The 24,033-nt window shown below is 44.2% G+C and overlaps 1 protein-coding gene across 8 annotated transcripts in view; it reads right to left on the reverse strand.

Moving 5' to 3' along the window:
• Positions 1–24,033, reverse strand: part of INVS (inversin) — a 178,154-nt gene that overhangs the window by 82,982 nt on the left and 71,139 nt on the right. For all 8 annotated transcript variants that reach the window (XR_012644533.1, XM_074987955.1, XM_074987954.1 and 5 more), the window contains 3 exons: positions 19,635–19,744; positions 10,180–10,351; positions 565–720 (listed from right to left, as the gene is read on the reverse strand). Coding sequence is in view for 7 of the 8 variants with exons in the window: in XM_074987955.1 (XP_074844056.1) it covers positions 565–720; positions 10,180–10,351; positions 19,635–19,744 (438 nt within the window). In the remaining variant the exon portion in view is untranslated. The remainder of the gene's footprint in view (positions 1–564; positions 721–10,179; positions 10,352–19,634; positions 19,745–24,033) is intronic.

Consider the following 24,033-nt stretch of genomic DNA (forward strand, 5'->3'; position numbering starts at 1 on the left):
TAGGCCAAATGTAATGCTTCTATAATTGCTGGTACCTAAGGTGATATGCCAGTATCTGTGTAATACAGCTATTTTCTTTTGTGGTTTCTATTATTGCTAAATTTTCCTAAAACACAAAAATTTGCATTCAAGAAGTCATTACAGGAAAAATGCATTAAAATATCAGAAAAGCTGAACAGGTGTGTTTGAAACATGTAAGCAATTTAAATGTTCAAACATGCTACTCACCCCATTTTCATCAATGATTAAAATAATTAAATTAATCTCATTTATAGGTAAGAGAAGTACTACGTGGGGTTTAGGAGATTAAAGGGTACTTGAAGAGACTGGGGACAATGGGTAGAGAAACCCTAGTTTTGGGTATGTTTACTTTTTTATCTTCTCAACATGCATTACAAATCATTTTCATTTATTACTTTCTATTCTATGAAATACACTATACATAAATCTTTCCCTACTGGACTAATTTTGGGCTCATCTTTTTGCCCGGCAATGCTATTTTACAACCTATCTATAAAAGAATTTTAACTCAGTGAATGGACTTGTAAACTTGCGACAGCTGACCTTTAATGAGTGTCTGTATCACTTCTTTGTGTCCCATCTCACAGGCCCGGAAAAGTGGAGTGTGCTTCATTACATCAGTTGCATCTACTTGGGCATTATGTTCCAAAAGCAGTTTTACTGTGCTGACATGGCCAGAAAGGGCAGCAGCATGTAATGCTGAAAGCAAAGTTAGAGAGAAAAAAAAAATCAAAATATTATGGGAATTAGAAAATGACAGTTAAAACTGTCAGACACAATTATTCTGGTGGAGACAACCGGTGCTCCATCTTAAAACTGTGATCAGTTCAAAATATAAGAAGTGACAATCACTACTTCTGGCTTGCCATGCAAACACAACAACCTGCAGCATATAAAAAGATAGCAGCTCTGTTACACGTTCTTTGCTCATGCAAATATAAAAATCAAACCTCACCAGAAGTTCAACTGGCTTATTCTGAACTGATGGAAGGACAGTAGCCTGTGACTATACACTGTGTGATGCCACTACCTCTAAAAGCGAATTGCCTTACTGGAGACATTGGCCATTGCTACTGCAACAGACAGAAGCAAATCCCTTATAATAACCCAGATTTTCTGTCAGACATCATATAAAGGATTTTCATTCCACACTAACACGAGAGAAAATGTTTTTCTGAAGAAGATCTTGGAGAAGTGCCGCCACAGGACCTCTTCTGAGGAAAAGGGAGTGAAAAAGTGCAAAACCAGCCACAAAAATATTGTATCTGAGGTATAGCAAAAATTCCTGTGGTAAAGAAATGAGGAGGCAGATAAAAGCAGCTGCTTTTCTCCCATTTCTGTATTTTATTTCTTCTGATCTTTGCAAGTAGTTTTGCAAATTTTACAGAGAATATTAAGTCTGAGTGGGCACTGAAAGCTGAGAACGGGGACAGTGAGTGATGAAGGATAGTTTCTTTATTTGGCAGTGAGTGAATATCTGGATTTCCTAGTGCTTGATGTTTGTTACTCCTGTAGATATTTGTAAAGTAAACACAATATTGTTTTTCAGGGCTATGTTGAAACCCATTTTCAAAGTTAAGTCTTTTGCTAGATCATGACATTTTGGCACAATCCCATGTTAGAAGAGAGCAAGTGCAAGGGAAGAAAGATGTATTTACATCAGTGGTAGGGAAGCTAGCAAATTGCAACTTTAAAGAGATATGGCATATTCCTCACCAACCATGTGACAGACCAGATTCATGGCTTTCCGCTCCTACTCTCCAGGGTGAAGTAATTTGGGAATAGCTGTTGTGCTCGCTCAACTGCAGTGTAGCCTGCACTTTCACAAGTTATGCTAGGGTGTGAAGCTCCTTTCTATCCTGCCCCCACTGTACTCACGAGTGTTAGCTAGGGTCTAATCCTGTTACGTGTTTCACTTGTGAATATGCTTATCTAATAAAAGGCCATATGCTCTCCTCTCCCATAGAGTCTGACATGCGATAAAAGCAACCAGCAAAAGACTTGAGTGTCAGGGAGAAAATTCCATATCCATGGGATGTTCCCACCTGCCCCAAAAAAACCAGTGAAAGGTTCTGCAAACTCCTATCCTTTCACATTTCCACTCTGTTTTATTACCCCAGAATCTATACAACCTCCACCTCACATTGTCTCAGAGAACGATCATAGCACATGTTCTTCAGCAATGTCTGAGACTGCGCTGGAAGTGAAGGCTTTAGTTGCAAATGACGATGCTATCAGCCATAACCTCATCCCACTGGAGCTATCAGCTCAACATAAATTGGTCAAAAGAGAAGTTCAGATAACCCAGGGTGACGTTCATGGAAAAAGCAAGCTATTAAGAATGAGATTTCAACAGATTTGTTGAAACGTAGATCAAATGTTTTGAAGATTTGCTCTAATATTGATTTGACATGCTTTGAATGTTAAATATATATACAGGTTGAGCCTCTCTCACCTGGCACCTTCAAGACCTGACCGGTACTGGACAAGAAAATTTGCTGGACAACAGAAGGTCAATATTTTCCAGCACATTACCAACACTTTCACTACTTACTCTAAGGCTAAGTCTACACAATGAGATAAATTCAAAATTTATTAATACTGATTTTGTGACACTGGATTTTATAAATTCAAATTTGACTATCCTCACCTCCACAGTGCTCCTCACAAAGTCAACTTATTGCTGCCACACTCAATCCGCAAACATCAACTGCTGCAGCAATGCATTGTGGGAATCTATTCCACAGTTCCCTCATGCCCATAAGCATTCTGAGTATGTTGGCTGGTATTTGAGATCATCTTCCCATACTGCATTGCCCTCATTCCCATCCCATGGTAAGCAAATGTCCATTTTTCCAATCAGAAGGAAGGAAAAGTAGGGCATCAACAAAGACAGCAAAGTTAACACATATCTCTTTCTTCTCTAACTGAATTATCAAGGATTTTAAAAAATCAGCAGGTATGTGTCTTCTCAACTGGCCATACATGGACTGTCCCCCATCCCTTTATTGCATCTGATCTCTGAAAATAACATAGAGGCAATGAAAAGCACAAAGAGTAGATAGTAAAGATTTGGGGAAAAAAAAGAGAATTGCTGAGAAAAGGGTTTTTGGGTTCCCAATTCATTATACAGCTTCTGTGCACAGTCTGTGTTCTCACCTGGTCCTCCACCCACTCTGCCTTGCATGGAGGGGTGCAAAGTTAGAAGAACGAGGATAGAAAAGGCTAGGGAAAAAAATTATGGTCTTCCCTCATCACTACACAGAAACTACCAACACAAGGGATGGCAGCAATACCCTGTAAATCTTAGCCACTGGGTGAGACTTTCCCCTGGTGGCAGCTAGTCCCCTGGGTCCTTGTTGGGTATGGTGGGTCTTTAGAGGGGGAGGGGGACAGTTGAAATAGTATCCCCCCGTGTGGCAGCAAGACCCTGAAAATCTTAGCCACTGAGGCTGCCAGACCAAAAGTCTTTCCCACTCTTGGAGCCATCACCACACACAAGCCAGAATATGGTGGTGCCTGGCAGCACGGTCCGCACTGAACAGTGGACACATCCTTTTATTGGGTCAGGGGTTAGCCGTGTGATGCGGATGGGTGTGGGAAAGTCCCCGAATACATGGCACCTGCAGGGGAGGGAGCCTGCACAAAATGTAAAGTGCTGAAAAGAAGTTTCTCGGCCTCTCATACAAGCACGACCCTCACCCACCGTCTAGCTGGGGCACGTGGTGTGGTGGGGCAGCGTCTGGTGCTGGTGGGGACGGGACAAAAAAACACATCTAGCAAAGGTAGACACTGAACCATGAAATCCGTGCTGGGGCTATTTGTAATGGGTAGATGAGCTCACAGCTCTGATAGCAAAGAAAGAAAGATGAGTCTCACACAAGCATGACCCCACAGCCGTGCTAATAGCAAAGAACGAAAGTTGTTTCTCAGCCTCTCAGACAAGCATGGCCCTACAGCCACAGGTTTCCTGGTGCCAAATTTAAACAGTCTTCCTGTTACCTAATTCCTGCGCACCTGGAGGGCTGTGGAGATGGAAACGGCCAGAGCAGAGCACTGTGGGGCATACATAGGACCACTCTGGAGGCTAATTAATTCTGATTAAAGACACGGTGCTTCCACACTAGCCTTCACTCAAACTTTTAGATTCAAACTGAACGTTACACCCACCTGGTTCCAACAATATTATTATATCAATAATATATCAACATTAGTGCTCCCTAAATCGAGCTAATGGTATTTACAGTGAAGACAGTCACGTGGTACAACCAAGCTAACTGCCTTAAATTTGAATTTGTCTCGTAGTGCAGATGCAGCCTTAGAAGACCTTTAGGGATATATTACAGCAAAACAACAGCACAGAACACTGAGAGACAGGACTGGTGGCTGTAAACAAACTTTCTGAACTTGGCCACTCTTACAGGTACTCATCAGGCTAACGAAAATCATGCCAGATGAGAGAATTCCAGATTAGAGAGGTTAAGCCTGTTATTAAAAAACAGATAACTGTAAGAATGGTAGGAAAATGGAACACTGCTTAGGGAAGCTGCGGAAACTCCTTCACTGGAGGCTTTCAAAAAGCTTAAAAACAACAAATCTGGCATTTTAGCACAGTGTTAAACTAAATGATCCTTGTGGTCCCTTCTAACCCTCTAGTGCTACGAGTCTAAAAATCCAAATAGTAAACTGAACCATGAAGAAAAAACAAACAGTCTCAAAAGTACTTCTAGTACTTCTTTTCCCTACCAATTTCTCTTCGGATTACATGAATTTCAAGTAATTCACAGAATGAATATATAAATATGAGCATTTATAAATGTAGTTACAGTAGATTAAACCACATGCTTCGCTAACAAATGATTTTTTGATCATTACCTGATCTTCCCTTATTTAAAATTTAATTTGTTTGTAGAATAAAAAGTAAGCACATTAAAAATATACAGTTGTATCTAATTTTCCCAGGTTTAATATACCTAGTGCCAGATAGTGATCACCCCTGAGCTGGGGAGTCAGGATAGGGGATGGATGACACAGAGTCCTTACCTACTCTGCGTGTTCCCCTACAAAGAGTAGCTTGAATCCTAGACCATGCATTCACTGAACGGTGAAGGAGAGGATTAATGCGGTCTCAAACACAAGACACACTACAAGGGACCACTGCTGGGAAGTGCTTGTGGCACTATGCTACAGCATATATCAATGGTCAGTCTTGTAACTGCTCCTCCAGTGTACTGTGGCATTGTGCCTGCCTCTGTTTGCCACAGGCTGAGTGCCTAATTGAGTGCCCCTGTACAAACCTGAGGCTCTAAAAGCTGCAATCTGCCTTACAGAGCATATACACAGTAAAACAAACCTTAACGTGTGTAGCCTTAATAACTGAAATCACACATGCATAGTAAAACTGATGCAAATTTTTCCATGAAAGATTTACACTGTGCAGCCATTTAAAAAAACAAATACACTAATGCTTAATTGCTGGGATTACCATGGTGCAAAAAAATCATTAATTATGTACAGATGCTTCAGTCACATTGGTGAAAAGAAGACAAAAAAAAAATCACTGAAAGCTTCACTAGCAATTTGGGCAGAGGGCTGGATACATACATGGAAGGTTGACAAGAATGAAGCCCCTGCTGCTTAGCAGATTTGAATGGGTCTTGGTTTCACATTCTGACCCCACAGTAAACTCTAGGCTCTGTTTTCTGTATTGCACTCCTTATGAAACCCAATGCAGTAAGCTACTCCATCAGATGACACATGGGGTGCATGCAACAATACAGTAGAAAAAGAGCTGCTGTGTCAGCTTGGCCTGGTTCTTCCCCTCCATCACTCTTTTTGACGCAGGCATCTTGTTTCCCACTCTGTGTTCAATATTTTCTTGTAAGCCAAATTTTCTGTGATGGAGTCACGGTGACTGAAGAGATTCTTTAGCCAGCTGGTCACAATAGAACCTTTGTTCCACAGACAGTCAGATCTCTCACCATTGTATACAGTCAGTGACGGCAGAGCTATAAAGCTGCCCCTGCAATGCTCCTGTAGTGCTGATCCCTGAGAACAGTTAAATTCCACTTCCTTGGTGTCATTTTCCTACACAATAAGAAATGTCTTGATGTTCTAGCAAAGCTCTGGTCTGAATGGAGATTTTGCTCTTTGTAAGTAAATACAAAAAAACTACTTAAATGAGATGTTGTGTCTGAGTTTTACCCAGCACAAGTCAAGAAATACAAACTCGTAGTCCCCACAGCAACCGTATCCCAGTCCCCTTGCACTTGTGCACTGTTTTCTACTGCCATCCTGCTTGCCCAAAAACATGGGAAACATACAAAGCCTTCTGAAAAGATAAGTCTGGGATAAAGGAGTGATTTTGGAGTGCTGTACATGGAAACTCTTACAGTAAAACAAATTCAATATAGCCATGTTCGAACTGTTTGGGGTCAAGTATCTTGACTTTCAATGTGTACAATTCAATCATAGCTTTGAATTAATGGTTTGTGTTGGGGAACATTCTTTTTTTGCATTAATTTTTGGGGATTAAAAGTTCCTTACCAAAACAAGAAAGTTAGAAAAACGTCACACATTACTGCAACATACTACAGGCGACAAAAAGGACTGTAAAACAAACCATTTGATTTATCCAAGCAGAAAACCCACATCTGAATAATTGCACAAGCCCAACATTTGAGATGAACATTGCCTGTTCTGCAAGTTGTAGAAAGCCTTGTTAGTGTGAGGAGCTTTAATAACTGTGGTGACTGAACGGGTGCACTACACTTTTAAAGTCTGAAACATAATGGGTGCCTCTACACTAGGAACTAACTCTGAAGTTAACTGCAAAGTTAGGCAGTACTTTTAAGTAGTCAGCGGAGTCAACAAGCACACACATTTTCCCTTATTTCAAAGTTAACTTCTCAGTAGGAAGCCCAACTTTGAAGTCCTTGCTCCATTGCCAGGAAGGGAGTAGTGCCCTACTCCGAAGTTTAACTTTGAAGTAGGTGGTGTGTAGATGCTCAGCTTTGAAGTTGCACTTCAAAGTAAGCAACTTCAAAGTTATTTTTGTAGTGTAGACACAGCCAATGCATAGCAGGGTTTAAAGGACATGTCACTATGGGATCAGTTATAGCTGAGAATGGTAAGAGACTGCACCCAAGGATAAAGTGGTAATGGCTGTTGTTTGTAAAGACAAATTAATTCACTGAATTGGCTTGATTTTTTTTCCTTATTACTTTGTTGTTGTTTTATTTCCCTAGTCTAATGAAAACTAATGTACTTCAAATCTTTAGTTGGTTTTTAATATCTAAATTTGTAGGGAAATATGGTTTTACATTCCATTTTATTAATGGGAAAATAGTTTTTGATCTTGTAACTAAAAGACCATCATAATGCATGGATACATACATACAAACAAACAAGGGGACAGAATTAAGGTTAATTGGGTTTATGCTTCCCCCGCTCCTTATTGGGGTATAACTTTGCTACAGAATTAACCAGGGGCTGATTACCCAAGATAGCCAACCCTGATTGTGAGTGGCCACACTATAAAGCCATACTCAAAGGTATCCACACTGGTGCTGCATTCACTTGTGCAAATCTCTAAAACTGCTGTGTGGTATAGCTCATGCTTCGGAGCACTGCTGTAAACTGAACCATTCTGGGATTCTTTTTCAGTCAATGGTGGGAGAATATCTCTTGGCAAACAGGGGGACTTGTTGAAAGGCATGGGAGGATTATGAGCACTTGACTGCTTTAGCTTGGGTCTTCACTGCAAAGTGGGCCAATTATCTATCAGAGCATAAGGAAAACCCAAGCTTTAGCCCACCGTATATGCCCCAGGACAGCCAGCTTGGGTGTAAAGGATAACCATACTTGGGTGAGAGCCCTTTGTGTGTAGACAAGAGCTAAGTTATGGGCAATCATCCAAGAAAGAGCCTGATTTAACTGTGTCCTGAAGACATGTCACAAAATGAGGGCCTGAGACTTTACCTTAAATTGAGTTAATTCTGCAATGACCTGCTCTTAAGTTAACTACTCTCGAGTTAGCTGGAATGACAGTGGCCTTATTATGAAAAAACGCTTACAGTACACATAGTGGTTGAATTACTGTACAGTGACTACATTAGTAGTACACCGATGTCAGCAGCTGATGAGCTATTTCAAGCTTTAGCTTACATCTGCTGGTGGACTCTCCAACTCAAGTTACAGGTCTCTGTGTGTGGATAAGACACAAGACAGGGGTAGCATTCAAACTGTAACTTGAAATAACTCTGCAGTGATGACAAGCTTTGATGGTTTATAAAAAGAGCCCTTCTGTACAGAAATTCAGGAGTTCTCTATTCTGAGTGCTGAGGTAACAAAATGAGATCATAAGTATTAAAGAAATGAAATGTGCTCAACCAAGAGGGAAAGAAACTTTTTATTCAAACACTTTGTTAACACTTATTCAAAGCGAATATAAGGGAAAAGAGCTCTCTTAGGACTTTAATTCCGCACATTGTAACTAACAGAACATACTAGTGTAAACCTCTAAATCATCCAAGAAGTCTTTCCTACAATAGACGAGTGAAAAATAAACAAACCCTGAACACCAGTAAACCAAAATACCAACCAATAATCCAACACCTCTGCCAACAAAACATTTTCAAGCATAAACCCATCTTCTTTTTTCCAAGCCATCTTTAAATAACCAACTTCAGTCTGTTGTAATAAGTATTAAAACACCACACTCCACTTCTTAAGACAAGCAATCTGCCAGAAAGTCCAGGTCCCAAATTCCTCTTCCCCTCATGTTGGGCTACACAGAGGGGCTGGGTCTACACTAGAGAGTTTTGTCACCAGAAGGGGCATTCTGTTGACACAACCCAGGGAGTGCCTACACATTTAAAGCATTCTGTCAACAGATTCTCTACAGAACTCTGCATTTGCCTCAACAGTATTATTCTTCAAAAATTTGAGGCACAGCAATCCGTCAACAGAGTACTGTTGACAGATGTGCTATGTAAAGTAACAGAGAGGGAGATGCTATGTAAACACATCTGTCGACAGAGAGGGCTTCCGGTTGCTGGGCAGCCCTCTTTGCAGAGCTGCCCTTCTGCTTTCTGGCACCAGAGGGCAGTGCAGTCTGGCAGCTCTCTGTCCACAGAGCAAGTTGTGTGTAGATGGAAGAAGTGGGTCTGTCCCACGAAAGCTCACCACCTAATAAATTATTTTGTTAGTCTTTAAAGTGCTACTGGACTGCCTTTTTGTTTTGATAGAATATAGACTAACACGACTATCTCACTGTTACTGTTGACAAAGGTTCCATCGAGATTTTCCTGTCAACTCTAACTTCTGATGACAGATGTTTCTAGTGTAATACATAGCCAGATTGTTTGACCAGCTGTCACCCCTCCTATCCCCTATAGGTCACTGGTATATCTGTGTGTACTTGTGGATAGTTTGTAAAGTACTTTGGGGTCCTTTGGGATGAAAGGAGCCATGTCAATATAATAGTATATTATTATTATTATTATTACAAAATTGTATGACTTTCTATTAAATGAGACTGAATTCAGTTGTTAGGAGAACAATTATGTTGAACTTCATGATTTTTGTGACTTCATGACTTTTTAGTTTTGAACCATTGTGCTATATTTATTAAGCTTTTTTCATTAATTAAACAACAGGATGTAGAAAGACCTGTTGGACTATCACATTTAACCTCTTGCATTGGCACAATTGTTAGTACATGAATCCTACTAATGTGTATCCTACTGATGGTTTTCATCCTGATGATTTAACTATTTCTCTGAGTAGTTTATTATATTATCTACAAGTCTTCTTCAGATGTTAATAAATATTTACTCATATTCAAGCTGAAATGTTTCTGGTTTCAGATAAATATTCATTTAACCATTAAAACTACAAAAGTTAACTGTCTTCTCCTAATATTAATGCTTATTTTTTCTCAATTGTTTTTCCAGCAGAAGACCTACTCTAATCTTCATACAGAGTTACTGTTCTCTTCCCTTACTTTACATCCTGGGACTACTAATGTATAAAGTTAAGCTCACACATAAGAATATTACCTCTTTCTCTAAAATGACTAATGATTGTTTCCGAGTTACCTTTTTTTTTATCCAAATGCAAGCATCTAATAACTCTTCACTGTAAAGCAAACCTTACCTGTGCCAGCATATTTATCTGTCATGTTGATATCAATGTCCAATTTTAAATTCAGGATTGTCCTGATGACATCATCACTGCCTTTCCCAGCTGCCCACATAAAGGACGTTCTTCCCTCTAGGTCTGAGTCATCTTTCACAGAGGGATGTTTCAAAAATACTTCAACTGTTTCCTGCAGAAAAACTTCACTGTGTAAGAATGCCATGACAATTAACATAAAAAGACCCTCTAATGACAGGAGAAACTCTTATTATGTTCGGTTAGCACTTTTGATTAAGAAGCAAAAAGGCTTCATTTTTCCCTCTAAACATTACATATAAAGTCTAGTAAGATTCGTGGATTGTAATATCATCATTTATCTAGTGCTGGAGGAGTCTCATTCCTAATCATTGAGCTATTCTGTTATTATGCCTTCTTCTTGTTTATGATAACGATGGCTGTCACATGGCTTATTCTGACTTCCCTTCTTTCTTTTCTGTAACCTAAATTTTACTGACAAGCACCACGCATACATAACTAAAATTCACAAGTTATACAATCAGAGGGAAATGATCAAAAACATTACTAGAAATAACCATGTTGACACACAGCAGAGCATGCAAAAACAAAATTTCTTTTTTTTCTTTTTCCTTTTCAAATCTGGATACTACTTCACCTGCTAAGGTGTAAGACCAGATGTTCCTCATCTTTGACTGTCTGCGACAGGACAGTTCACAGCCCGACCTCTGATGTATTCATTTGTAGGATGAATTCTTTTGTAAAGTGTGGGGCGATCAACACTGGGTCACTACAGAAGGCAGTCCACAGGTCTTGAAATGCCTTTTCTACTGTGTCAGACCATTGGACTAGGTCCAGGCCCCGAGTTTTTATCAAATCTATTCAGGTGATGGCCCATGTCGCAAAATGGAGGATAAACTGCCAGTAATACCCCACAACCCCCAGAAAAGCGTACACTTGTTTCTTCATCTCTGCCAGGGCCAATGGTGTATGGCTTCTACCTTATTCAACTGGGGTTTCACCACCCCTTTTCCCATCACATACCCCAGGTATATGGCTTTGGTGAATCCTACTTCACACTTGGATGGGTTTGCCGTGAGGCCAGCCTGCCTAAAGGTATCCAGTACAGCCTCTACCCTCATCAGATGTGTTTCCCAGTCTGAGGTATGGATCATGACATCATCTAAATAAGCAGCAGTATAATTAGCATGGGGTCACAACAGCTTATCCATGAGGCGTTGAAAGGTGGCTGGTGCCCCAAGAAGGCCGAATGGGAGTACTCTATATTGAAACAGCCTATCTGCAGTAGAGAATGTCGCTTTTTCCTTGGCATCTTCAGCTAAGGGGAGCTGCCAATAGCCTTCTGTCAAGTCAAGAGTGGTCAAATACTGCAGTCTGTCCAGGTGACCTACCAGCTTGTCAATGCATGGAATGGGGTATGCATCGAACCGGGAGATCTTGTTCAGCCACTGGAAGTCATTACAAAAGCGCATAGTGCCATCGGGTTTTGGGACCAGTACTATTGGGCTGCACCGCTGGCTTTGTGACTCTTTGATGGAGACCATTTTCAACATTTTGTGCACTTCAGCCCTTATCGCTTCTCTTTTGACCGGTGGAACCTAGTAGGGCCTCATTGTCCCTCCAGTTCTGGGGCTGGTGATGTGGTGGGTAGCTCCAGTTGTACGCCTGGGTTTCTCCAAAAATACATCCCGGTTCCAGATGATCATTTTGAAGGCCTCTCTCCTCTGGGTCACTGTTATGGGTGTTCAAGGTTCAGCTGCGGTGTCTGACTCCTCTGGGGCAATCACACAGGCTTTTCTGTGCTGCCAGGGCTTCAAGAGATTGATGTGTTAGATCTGTTCTTGTTTATGCTGCCCAGGTTGGCAAATCTTATAGTTTACCTTCCAAATAGGCTCGATGACTTCATAGGGGCCCCCTCCCATTGAGCCAGCAGCTTGCTTTCTATGGTGAGGACGAGGACCATGACATGATCCCAGGCTGAAATTGCCACACCTTGTCCTGGCAATTATAACAGACCTGCCGGGACTCTTGCGCCTCCTCCAGGTGCCTCTTCACGATGGGGGTGACCCGGGCTATTCGCCGCCACATCTGGGTCACGTATTCCACAATGCTCCTTCCCCCACTTGCTTCTTCCTCCCAGCCTTCTCTGGCTACGTCCAAGGTGCCTTTAAGGTGGCGCCCATATAGCAACTCGAAGGAGGAAAACAGTGAATTACTGGGGCGCCTCCTGAATGGCAAACACGAGATAAGACAATAACAAGTCCCAATCCTTTCCATTCCTGCTCACAACCTTCCTAAACACCGATTTCAGGGTGCAACTGAACCTCTCTCTGAGGACATTAGTCTGGGGGTGGTAGACTGAGGCCCGCAGAGTCTGTATGTGGAGCAGGGTACACAGATCTTTCATTAACTGGGGTACAAACGGTATGCCTTGGTCCATTAACGTTTTTTTTTGTGAGGCCCACTCAGGCAAATATCTCCATCAATGCCTTAGCTATACTTTTGGAGGCTGTATTCCGAAGTGGCACTGCTTCAGGGTATCGGGTGGCATAGTCTAATTTTACCAGTATATACTGGTGGCCCTGGATTGTTTGTTCCAAAGGACCCACTAGGTCCCTGGCATCTTGTTCAAATGGCACTTCAACAAATTGGTAACAGCAAGAGGGGGGGCCCTCAGCTGGGGATGTGGGCTACGTAGTTGGAACTCTGGACACGAAGCACAATACCAGCAGACATCCTTGTATACACCCAGCCAACAGAAACATCTTGGAGTCTGAGCCTGGGTCTTTTTCATCCTCAGACGTGCTACAAAAAGATGGCTATGGGCCAAGTCCAAAATAACCCGTTGGTGTTTCCGCAGCACCAACAGCTGGTGTACTCCTCTCCCTGCAAGCGTATGGTGCTGTACAATAAATCTCTCATGAGGATGAGGTAGGGGCCTGGCGCATGGACTTGGCCTTCCACATGTACCCCATTGACCTCAGCTATCTCCTTTCCAGCAGTTTTGTAGCAGGGATCTTCTGGTTGGTCTCACCCAAAGGTCAGTCTCCCTGGGCTGGCCCATTCAAACCCTGAAGGGGACCCCCCTGGCCCTGAAGTAGGGCCAACAGTGCAGGGGTCAATGCTGGCCTCCTCCCATCCTGACGCATCTGGGTTCTCACTCTCAGACAGCGCACAATCCTCCTTTTCTGAGTTGTTTCCTCCTCTACCTCGGGCACCCCTGGGGCCTCTAGTGACACACGTGACTTTCTGCGCCTGCGTTAAGATCTGGGTGCCCAATGCCTTGACTACCCACCTCTGCCTCTGACCTCCTACCCTTCCCAGGGCTAGAAAACAAATCTTATGATATTTCCGAAAAACTTGGGGCCATCTGTCCTTTGACATCTGTTCCTCATTGGTGGCAGAGGTCCCTTTGTTCAGGCTGCTTGGGTGAAAAGAGCCTATCAAAACTGGGGAAGTCCCTTCTGATGAGTACCGGATATGGGAGGTAAGGGACTACCCCCACTTGTACCCTGACACTAGTTCCTTGGATTTCCACCCATACATTTGCATTAGGGTAATAGTAACCGTCCCATGGACGAAGGTGATAACAGTGCAGTTCATTGGTATCATCTGGTGAGGCTCCTACTAGTTTCCTTGAGACTAGGGCAACTGAGCTCCCAGAGTCCACTAGGACCAATATCTCTACCCCCTCTACCCACACTGGTCAGGTCTAGTTGTACCGAGTAACAGCGACCCCCACCAGGCTAAGCAAGGTGCATGAGTTGCCCCCGCCCCTGAGGTTACATTGCATAGGCTTCTCCTGATTGGGACACTGGGCTGCTACGTGGCTCAGCTCCACACACCTATAGCACCAATAGTGGGGGTCCCTGGGCCCAGGGTACAAAGGGCCTAATCTCATGGTTCATCTTCCCAGGCTTCCACCCTCCAGGCTGTGCCCCTGGGGACCTCCAGCCCCACCCTCCTTCCTTCTGGGGCTCCTTAACTCTCTATGTGCCTGATCCCTGTAAGGCGGGGCTTGTCAGCCCCATTTTGGAGGCATACTGGCTCCCCTTAAGAGGGCCATCTAACTCTCTCACTGCTAGCCATTGCTCTACCAGTACAATGGTCTCATCATATGTGGCAGGGTCGTGCTGACCCACCCATGCATGAAGGTCCAGTGGCAGGTTCTGCATGTACTGGTCGACAATGAGGACCTCCAGCACATCTTCTGAATTATAGATATCAGGGAGCAGCCACTTCCAGGCAAAGTGGACCAGCTTGAACAGCTGGGCTCTTGGGGGTCTTCCCTCCTGGTACTGCCAAGCATGGAACCTCTGGGCCCTTATTGCCATGGTACCCCCAGACAGGCCAAGATATCTTCTTTGAGCTGGTGGTAAGCATCTGCGTGTTCCTCGGGCAAATCGTAACAGGCTCTCTGCACCTCACCACAGAGAAAAGGGGCAAGGATGCTGGCCCGCTGGGTCTCTGACCAGGCCTCGTGCCATGCAGTCTTCTCAAAGATGAGGAGGTAGGGCTCCGTATCATCACTTGGCGCCATCTTGGGGAGGCAACCTGCAGCCCTCAGGGCTCTTGGCCCCTCACCCATGGGAGATCAGGATGCCAACGCCTGCAGTTGGCCGATTACCTCTCCCAGAAGGGCATGATCTGAGGTGGCCTGTTCTATAAGTGGTTTGTTCATCTCTTGCTGTACCCAGGTGGCCTCTTACTGGGGTGCCACAGCTTGCACCAGTGCCTTAACATAGTCCTCCATACGGTGGTTAACTCTCACTCCCAATTTCACAGGTAACTAGGGAAGTGATGAGAGAAGGACAATCCCCAAACCCACGCCCAAGCATCTCTCTTCCTTTGTTTCTCCTTTTACGTTTGTTTTTTTTCCCCCCTCTTTGTGGTTTTGTTTGGCCACCGTGCAGAAATCCCATCCCTGACACCAGTGTGATGGAACTCTCGACCACCCCTTAAGGGTGCTGTGCTTCCAGGCAGCTCCTTGTGTGCTTCAGAGATTCAGGGAGGCCCCTCTCATTGCCCTGGGACTTTCCAAAGGCAAGGGTCTCCCTTTACCAAGCCATTCTCATCATGGGCCAGTCTGAATTTGTTATGACGCAGGTCCCTCTGCACCAGCCTCGAGCCGCTCTGGCTCTGTCCCAGTTGGCCGCCCTCCAGGGAGAGGGGGAAAGTGGTGGGGAGAGTCCAGTCCCACCCACTGCCCTGGACTCCAGCCCAGGAACCCTACAGAAGGAGGGAGCTAGTGGGGCTTTTTGCCCCTGTTCCACAGCGGCGCCCTTTCCCTGGGCCTCTTCACTCCACCACTACCTTCTGGGGTCCTTCCCCCGTACCATGCTGCTGGGGTGCTTCGCTGCACACTCCACAGCTTCAGCCTCCTCCTCTCTGGGCACCACTCCCCTCTCCTCCTGATGCCTGGGGAAAGCCTTTTATAGAAAGCCTGAAGTCCTTAACTGGTCACAGGTGTTTTAATTACAGCCAGTTGCTGGCTAACTCCTGATAAGCCCCAGCTGCCTACCCAGCCCGCAGGACTGCATCTTTCTGTGAACTTCAGGGGAACAAAAAGGGGCTCCTCCAGCACACAAAATGTTCCTCCTCCATCAGGCCTTTGTCCACTGCAGTCTGTGATCTGCCACACAGAGTTTGTAGATTAGTAGAAGATGAGATGGGCAGCTTGTGCCTAGTTGTCGATACACAACAGGAAAGCAAAAGAGCTCCTCTGTGAAAAGCAGCTGTGCTCACTAAAGGTAATTTATCTTAGTGCTACCACAGAGCAGGGGCAAGCAGGGAATGAACAAGGTTTTGAATGTGTGATTCCCTGAATGGTGCTTGAGAGTTATTCTTTTAAAGACAGAGTTGGCAAGATGAGACCCATGGGCCAGATCTGACCTGGCATGTCATTTAATCCAGCCCATGACTGGGGGCGGGGGGGAAGGTGCTTTATGTGCTGCCCCCGCTCCCAGCAAATCTTTCTGCTCCTGTCAGCTGGAGTTTGGTGGGTGACGGGGTACTTCAGCACAGTTTCTCAGCTCCCACTGGGTGGGAAATGGACAATAGGCAGCAGGAAATTTTCCCGGAGACAGAGCAGCATGCTGACAGCCAGGCAGTCTGGGGCTTTTGGCAGGTGGGAAAAGCCTGCTTTAGAGTGCTGACACCAGGAGGTGTTTAGTCTCCCTCCTGTATCCCAGCTTCCTCCCAGACCCTGCATCCTCTCTTAAATCTTGGAATGGCTGTTATTTCAAAATAATTTTGCTCTGTAGACCTACCCATAGGTGGTAAGTGGCATGTCTCCTGGTGTTTGGTTTTCCCTCTTTATAGCCTCTTTGCCCAAGGTGGGAATTCTTTGTGCTCAGTTCAAATGTTTGTCACCCTGAGTGGAAAGTATCAGACCCAAAATGGGTTCCAGCATCAAGTGACCTGGTCACGTCTTTGTACGACCAACTGCAGTTTGTGCTTACAGTGAAAAAAAACCATACACAGGAGCTATATCTACACAAGCTGCTTCTTCTCGAAGCATTATGATGATGAGCTGTCTGGTAGATGCAAATGAGGTGCAGATGTAACTTTCCCATGCCTCATTAGCATATGGGCAAGTGGTTTGGAGTCCAGAAGAAGCTCTTCCAGACCCCAAAATACACATGCAGATGCACGGCCCACAGGGATCTTCCACAAGGAACACCTCCTTCTGGAAGCTCCTTCTTCCTCAAAATTCTGAGGAAGAAGGGGCTTCTGGAAGGAGGATTGCCTTCCAGAGGATCCCCGCGGGTTGTGCACCCACGTGGGTATTCTGAAGTAGCTTCTTCCAGACTCCGAATCATGTGCCCATGTGCTAATGAGGTGAGAGACATTTCCATCTGTGCCTCATTAGCATATTCCAGATGGCTCATTACCATACTGCTTCCGGAAGAAGTGGCACGTGTAGACATAGCCAGGTTGTTGACTTGCTCACTGAGCCATCCAGTTTCTCAAGGTTCAAAATGGCTTTTACGGACTAATAAAACCCATTTCAACTTAATCTTTCTAATTTCACATGCTAGAAAGATACATGCCAAGAAATAGGATATACTGACTCAGCAGAATACAACTTTTAAAATTACACATTATATCACTCCTTTTGCATAAAGCATCTTTGAGTTATGCATATGCATGTTTATAAGCCAATTTTCATAAAGCATGGGTGGGCATGACAGTCAGTCCATTATATTTTCTTCATGTGCAGAGCTCTTAAAGGGCTGGCCAGTTACCCAGCAAGCTGGTGGGAAGAAGGAAGAAATGAACACACACCCAGGATCTGTATACAGACCAGAGGAAAATGGCTAAAAAACTTCCAGCTAAATGCAGAAGGTTCAAGTTGTGTATAACAAAGGTTTTTGATATTCCTGACATAAGTCACCATCAAGGAAGAGAACTAAAACAATTATTTTGCAAGTATTTATTAATAGAGAGAAAAGATAAATAAAGCATCCAGATCAATACTACAGGTTACATAAAAGCAGAAATAGTCTATTCTCTCCCTAAATGCATCTGACCAAACTAGAAAGCAAGAATTTCTCCCAAGGAAATTCTTTAAGCAAATGAGGATGGTGTCCTCTACCTAGCCAAACAGTGCACACTATATAATGGAAGACAAAAGTCAGTGATAAAAATCAATAGAAAAATTTATTTAAAAAAATGTGTAAGTTCCATAGAGCTATACTATGATGATAAGGCAACACCAAAACCACTTTATGCTTCATCACCAATGAAAGAAATCTGTGGTTTTTTAAAAGGTGACATTTAAGTCAATTTGTTTTGTACTTATCTGTAATATGCTCACTTATTTCTATACAAAAAATAAAATGCCCTCTTGAATGATAAGAGTACCAGAGCCTCTTACCCTCAGAGTTTGAAGCTGCTCAAGTTAGCCCCCTTATTCTTCCATGTTTGCACCTTGCAGGATATGGTGTTAACAAGGAGCTATTCCATATTGGATCATGGAGCTATGCAATTAGAGGAACTATTCTTTGGCCACGTTTCATGGGACAAATGCTACCATTATTATAGGACATATTAAGAAATGAACTAGATCCATGGTGTCCACATGGCGAAATGCAGCTCAGTAGAGCTGCACACTTGGAGTGCCCTCCCTCTGCTCTGTGCACGTGCCCCATCACTTGGTGGGATAAGCACATGGTGGCAGAGGCAGCTCCTGCAGCCTTGGCAGCTGTGGCCTGCTGTGCAGCTCCAACCATGGCCCAGTGTGGCTCATGCACCAGCAACGGCAGCTCACTGGTGTGGCTCTAGTGAGTAATCTTGGTGGGGTGCCTGGCTTAGGAGGGCAGCATCTGGCTGGTGGGGCAGAGGGAAGAGCTGTGGCAATGTTGAGATTTCTTTTGGACACCACTGAACTAGATCTTTAAAGTCAGAACTATGGTATTAATGACAACCAGTTACACAAGAACACCTCTGAGATCTACGATCCCACCAAGCACAGCTCCTGATTACAAGCTTTAAAACACACAGCAGGCTTCCAGAAAGAAATGCATCATGAAACATCACGTAACAGACACACCCCTCTATTTCCTTTATTACGTGGAGTTCACAGAATGCTAGTAAACAGACGACCGTACAGATTAAACCTCTGAACTCCAGGATTCTCTGGTAAAACTATGGCTGTTGCAGGACCAGAGAGCCCTGGTGACTGACTGGGGGGCAAGCTGGTAGACCAGCAGCTGGGAGCCCTGGCCAGGGCAGCCACAATCATGCTGGCAACGGGGGTGCCAGCTGTGGCTGGGGAGCTGCGGACCAGCAGTGGCCAGGCAGCAGGTGACCTACAGCTAGGATGCTGATGGCCCATGGACAGGAAGCTGGCGGCCTGCAGCGGTAAAACAGGTGGCCCATCTCAGCTGCGGCCAGGGTGTGGAGTGAGCAGAAGAGGCTGGAAAGCTGGAGCTAGGGTTAGGGCTAGGGCTAGGGCTAGGGCTGCGGAGCCGTGGCTGTGCACAGGAAGCTGTCAGCCCACAACCGGGAATGGGAAGATGGCAGCCAGGAACAAGAAGCCACATAAGCTAGGGGCTGGGAAACCACAGGCAGCAGCCAGAAGCGGAACAAGGGCAGGAAGACAGCAGGGAAACATTAACCTCCCCTGCTATGACATAATCCCCGGTCTGAGACCACTCAGGTCCTCAGGGTCCTGGAGCAGGGAGGTCAAGCCTGTAGTTCTGTTTGAAGAAGTTTGAAAATCAATATAAAATATTTTAAATATAAACGATAATCCACAGAACATGCAATATAGGAAAACTGTCAATAAAGCTCGTGAACACACCTCTAGATTCTGATTTCTCTACAAACCATTAGAAATCTGTTCTCAGGGCCACTCTATTTACTGCAATAATTTATAATCAATATCATACTTTTAAATAATTTGCTTTACATTTCGGATACATCGGACTTACAGCAAAGTTGCTCTGTGCTGCGTAATGTAAGGGTGTTGCTCCTTGGCTATCCGACGGGATAGTTCCAAGCTTATTTCTTTCTAACAGAAGATGGACAATCTGTGCATGGCCTGAGAAAAGAGCACAAATTAACATATGAGCCATAGGTGCAACTCACTAGCTGCTTTGGTCTGTAGTCTTCTTTCTGATTAAATAAAGGAAAATTAACCAATATTAATAAGTATTGGGACATTCAAAGAAATCACTAGACTTCACGAGTTTATGCTGCTATTTGTCCAACCGGCCACCTGTTTTTGCTAATGGTACTCTAGTTGCACTATTCCTTCTACCCTCATTGTTTGCAATCCACCACAGAGTCATAAAGGGTTAGGAAGCTGATTCTGAGGAAAGGGCACCTTATCACCTATAGTGTAGTCTACACTACACTACACTACACTACACCTATGGTGTAGTCTGTCAGTTTGATGATGTTTTCGTGCTTTCTCCTTGTGGTTCTGAAGTGACTCTGAAGTCCAAAGTGCATGCTTGTGAGCAGATTAGAGAGAAAGTTGTTGTGCTTAAAACATCTCTGTGGACATAATCGCCCCCGTGAGTCAGGGACAGCAGCATGCTTTTGTCGGGGCAGATCTCTGTGAGGAAAAATCTCCTCAGACACATGAAGCCTCAAAATTGTCATAGCCTGCCAGTTAGCAGCACTTCAACAGTCACTTTTTGACCGTTAGCTCCCTCGGCAACCTGAAATTATCCATATTCATGAATCATGATTTGCATGCAGTGCTCTGATTGGGTGGGTCTGGAGAGTTTCCAGAACCTTCCACCCAAGTGAGGACCTGTTAGAAGACTGTGCCTGCATGCTAATTCCTTCATAAATATTCATGAGGAAGTTCCATAAAAGCAGGGCTCGCAGCCCATTTTGCAGCCCTTGATGGGAAGGTGTAGTTCCCCAGAACGTCTGCCAGTCCCCAGGCTAGATTGAAAAGGCGAAGAGCGAAGAAAGAGCTGAATGCCTCACAGAAGCGCAAGATTGCCCATCACCTGCACTCCTGGCAAGCAGCAAGCGGTGTCTCTGAGGGGAAGCCACTGCCCGCTGTCGAACTGGCCTGCACTTGTGCAGGTACTGCGCGGCTGGTACAGTGAAATCCAGGACCCGCCAACATACATTCCGGATCTGACCAACTTATCGGACGTGACCTTTCCACCGGACGGGACATACCGAACAGGACAAGTATCTCCATTCACAGGTCTGTGCTTGGCACAGAGCCACAGCTATCACACTTCATGCCAGTCAGTGGCATCGGGACCCTCAGTGGGGGAGCGAGGCTGATCACCTTGCTGTGTCCCTGCCTGGCAGGGTAGGGGCAGTACCCGGGGGCCTGACCCCAAGGCTAGGCCTTGCTGGCCTCTGGCTGGACTAAATCTAGAAAGAGAGACATTTAATAAGCTTGTCCATTTTACAACTGGTATTATTGTATTTAATTGTTAGTTATAGAGATATTTAAAAGATATTTTTAAAACACGGTATTTTAATGACATTTAATTAGTTAATTTATCAGAACTGTTAGTATTATTATAATTGTTAAAAGATAGGATACACCTGTTAAATCATCTTAAATGTTAGTTGTTAACAATATTCAACCACAAAAGCCGTGTTTACACAAGCCCCAAACTTCGAAATGGCCATTTGCGTGGCCATTGCGAAGTTTACTAATGAAGCACTGAAATGCATATTCAGCGCTTCATTAGCATGCGGGCGGCTGCGGCACTTCGAAATTTGACGCGCCTCGCCGCCACGCGTCTCGTCGTGACGGGGCTCCTTTTCGAAAGGACCCCGCCTACTTCGAAGTCCCCTTATTCCCATCAGTCCCCATGGGAATAAGGGGACTTCGAAGTAGGCGGGGTCCTTTCAAAAAGGAGCCCCGTCAAGACGAGTTGCACGGCGGCGAGGCGCGTCAAATTTCGAAGTGCCGCAGCCGCCCGCATGCTAATGAAGCGCTGAATATGCATTTCAGTGCTTCATTAGTAAACTTCGCAATGGCCATTTGCGTGGCCATTTTGAAGTCTGGGGCTCGTGTAGACGTAGCCAAGGGAATTAGTCACTTACCAGCCACATATATATGTGCACTAAGGTGAAGGCGTGACCTCCCTTTTTCCTTGATATATTTTTGGGTCCAAGAGAGAGAGGAAAATCCTCCTTCAGGACCATAAATGATATACGGATTGGGCTACCAACCTGATCCCGGTAGGAGTGAGGGGGTAGCATCCTCCCCCCTCCTTTGGATAAGAAAAGGGTACACATATATTTATATATTTAATATTTATCTATTTATCATACTTCTTTAACTTTCTTTAACTATCACGCCACTTTAGTGTCATCATGAACACTGTGGCTCTCATCCAAATAAGTGGGTACTGTTGTTAAGCAAACTAGTGCAATACCATTCTATTTGCTTTTCAATTAATAAATCTATTGTAAGTGTTTTCGAAGAAAAAAGTCTGCTCGTCTGTCTCGTTGTCCCTCCTGGCTCCTGCTTGTCCGGGGGGGGGGGGAGGGGGGGAGTCGGTGGGGACCGTGTCAACCGAGTGTGCACCCCATCATAAGTCCACGGGGGTGGGTCCTGGGACCTTAGGTGAGGAGGGCCTAGCACTACTGCAGTATTTGCAGTCCTGCTAGAGAGCCTCCCTCTGCATTCCATCAAAAGTCACAGGTGAATGTCTTGCTAGTCACAGGAATGGGATAACACTTTTCCCTTGCAACTAGCAGTAACAGACAAAAGGCTATTACAGTGTGCTACTTACATCATCAATAGTACTTTGTCACAATACAGTCTACTACAACATAAGTGAAATGGCCACTTCCATACAGGGCCTTAGACATTACAACCAAAATCTTGAATTTGACCTAGTGATCAGCTCAAGACAGCAAAGTGAACCATTATCTGAGACAATGTGCTTTTGGTTGTCTGTGTTGCTTAAACAATTTCATTTCAAGGTACAGTTTGCTGCTGTTGGGAGGTCCCCATTCAGTTTTTATTCAAGCAGAATCCCCCCTAAAGCCCAGGGCCTGGGATGTGCCTTCTCCCTAGAAAAAGTCCAGTTTGGTACCAATTAAAACACACTAATTCTAACAAACTAAGGGGTAACTATTCACTGTATTACAAGAAAAGGTTCGTAGAACGGATGGAACAAACAAAGTTAGTCAAAGCAGCAGCAGGACATTCAAACATCATCACTAGTGGCAAGATGGAACTGAGGGTGGGGCAAGAGGGGGAACCAGCAGTACCCCTTAGACTGAACCAACTGGTATCACTCCAGAGGCTACCAGAGCCAATCCCTTATAGATACCACTTAGAGAAAAACATCTAGTATCAGTGCATGTGACAAACCCACATGCATACCTGGTTTGAAAAGGATGTGAGAGAAGCACTTAAACGACAAATAATGAATTTTTCATATTAAATGACTTGTGTATCAGGAAGGAGGGACATCAGTGTTTTCTTCTGCTTGCTTCACTCATTCATAAATAAAGCCATTTAGTACACATAGGCTATGTCTACACTTGCTGCTCGATGGGAGACTGCTAATGCTAATTGCATATGCAGCACTTCATTAGGCAAATTCTCCCTCCCAGCATAAAGGTGGCTTCAAAGGCATAAAGACACTTCAAAGTGCCCACATCTACACAGCATGCTGGCACTTCAAAGTTTGACACTTCGAAGTTGCCATGGGGAAAAATTTGCCTAATGAAGTGCTGCATATGTATCGCAGCACTTCATTAGTAATCTCCCATCACCCTGATTACCATGCCCCCTTCGAAGAAGGGGACAAGTGTAGATGTAGCCACAGTTTCACAGAACCTGATATTCATCAACTAAGCAATGCTGTGATTCACAAGTTCTGGAATCAGAACAAATCAGTTCCTTTTCATTCTGTCGCTTATCACAAACACAACACTGCAGTTTCAGGTGTAATGGAAAGTTTAACTTATTAAACTTTGAAAACCACTTGTGAAAAGAGAATAGTCAGCTGTAAAATTATGTGCAATCAGTAATATGAATTATTACATCCTCGGCAGATGTGAGTTGGCATAACTCCATTGATTTTATATACCTACGGTGATGAACATTTGCTAAGGATCTGGCCTATTGATTTTACTGTTATTTGAGATCCTTAATGTCTCCCTAAAAAGGGTACGGTGCCAACTTACAGAAAATTAAAGGTTGGTAGCCTCTGGTTCAAGACAGCCTCTTAGTGTTGACAGACTTTCCAACTATTGTTTCTAGCCTGCCTTTTTGAGATAAAGTTATTGAAAAGTTATTGCCGATGCAACACCAGTATACTTTGCAGTCCATGGACATCTGTCATCCCAATCAATCAGCTGTTCAGAAAGGATATAGGATGC

The sequence above is a fragment of the Carettochelys insculpta genome, chromosome 2 (assembly GCF_033958435.1).
Source record: "Carettochelys insculpta isolate YL-2023 chromosome 2, ASM3395843v1, whole genome shotgun sequence".
Classification (NCBI taxonomy): domain Eukaryota; kingdom Metazoa; phylum Chordata; order Testudines; family Carettochelyidae; genus Carettochelys; species Carettochelys insculpta.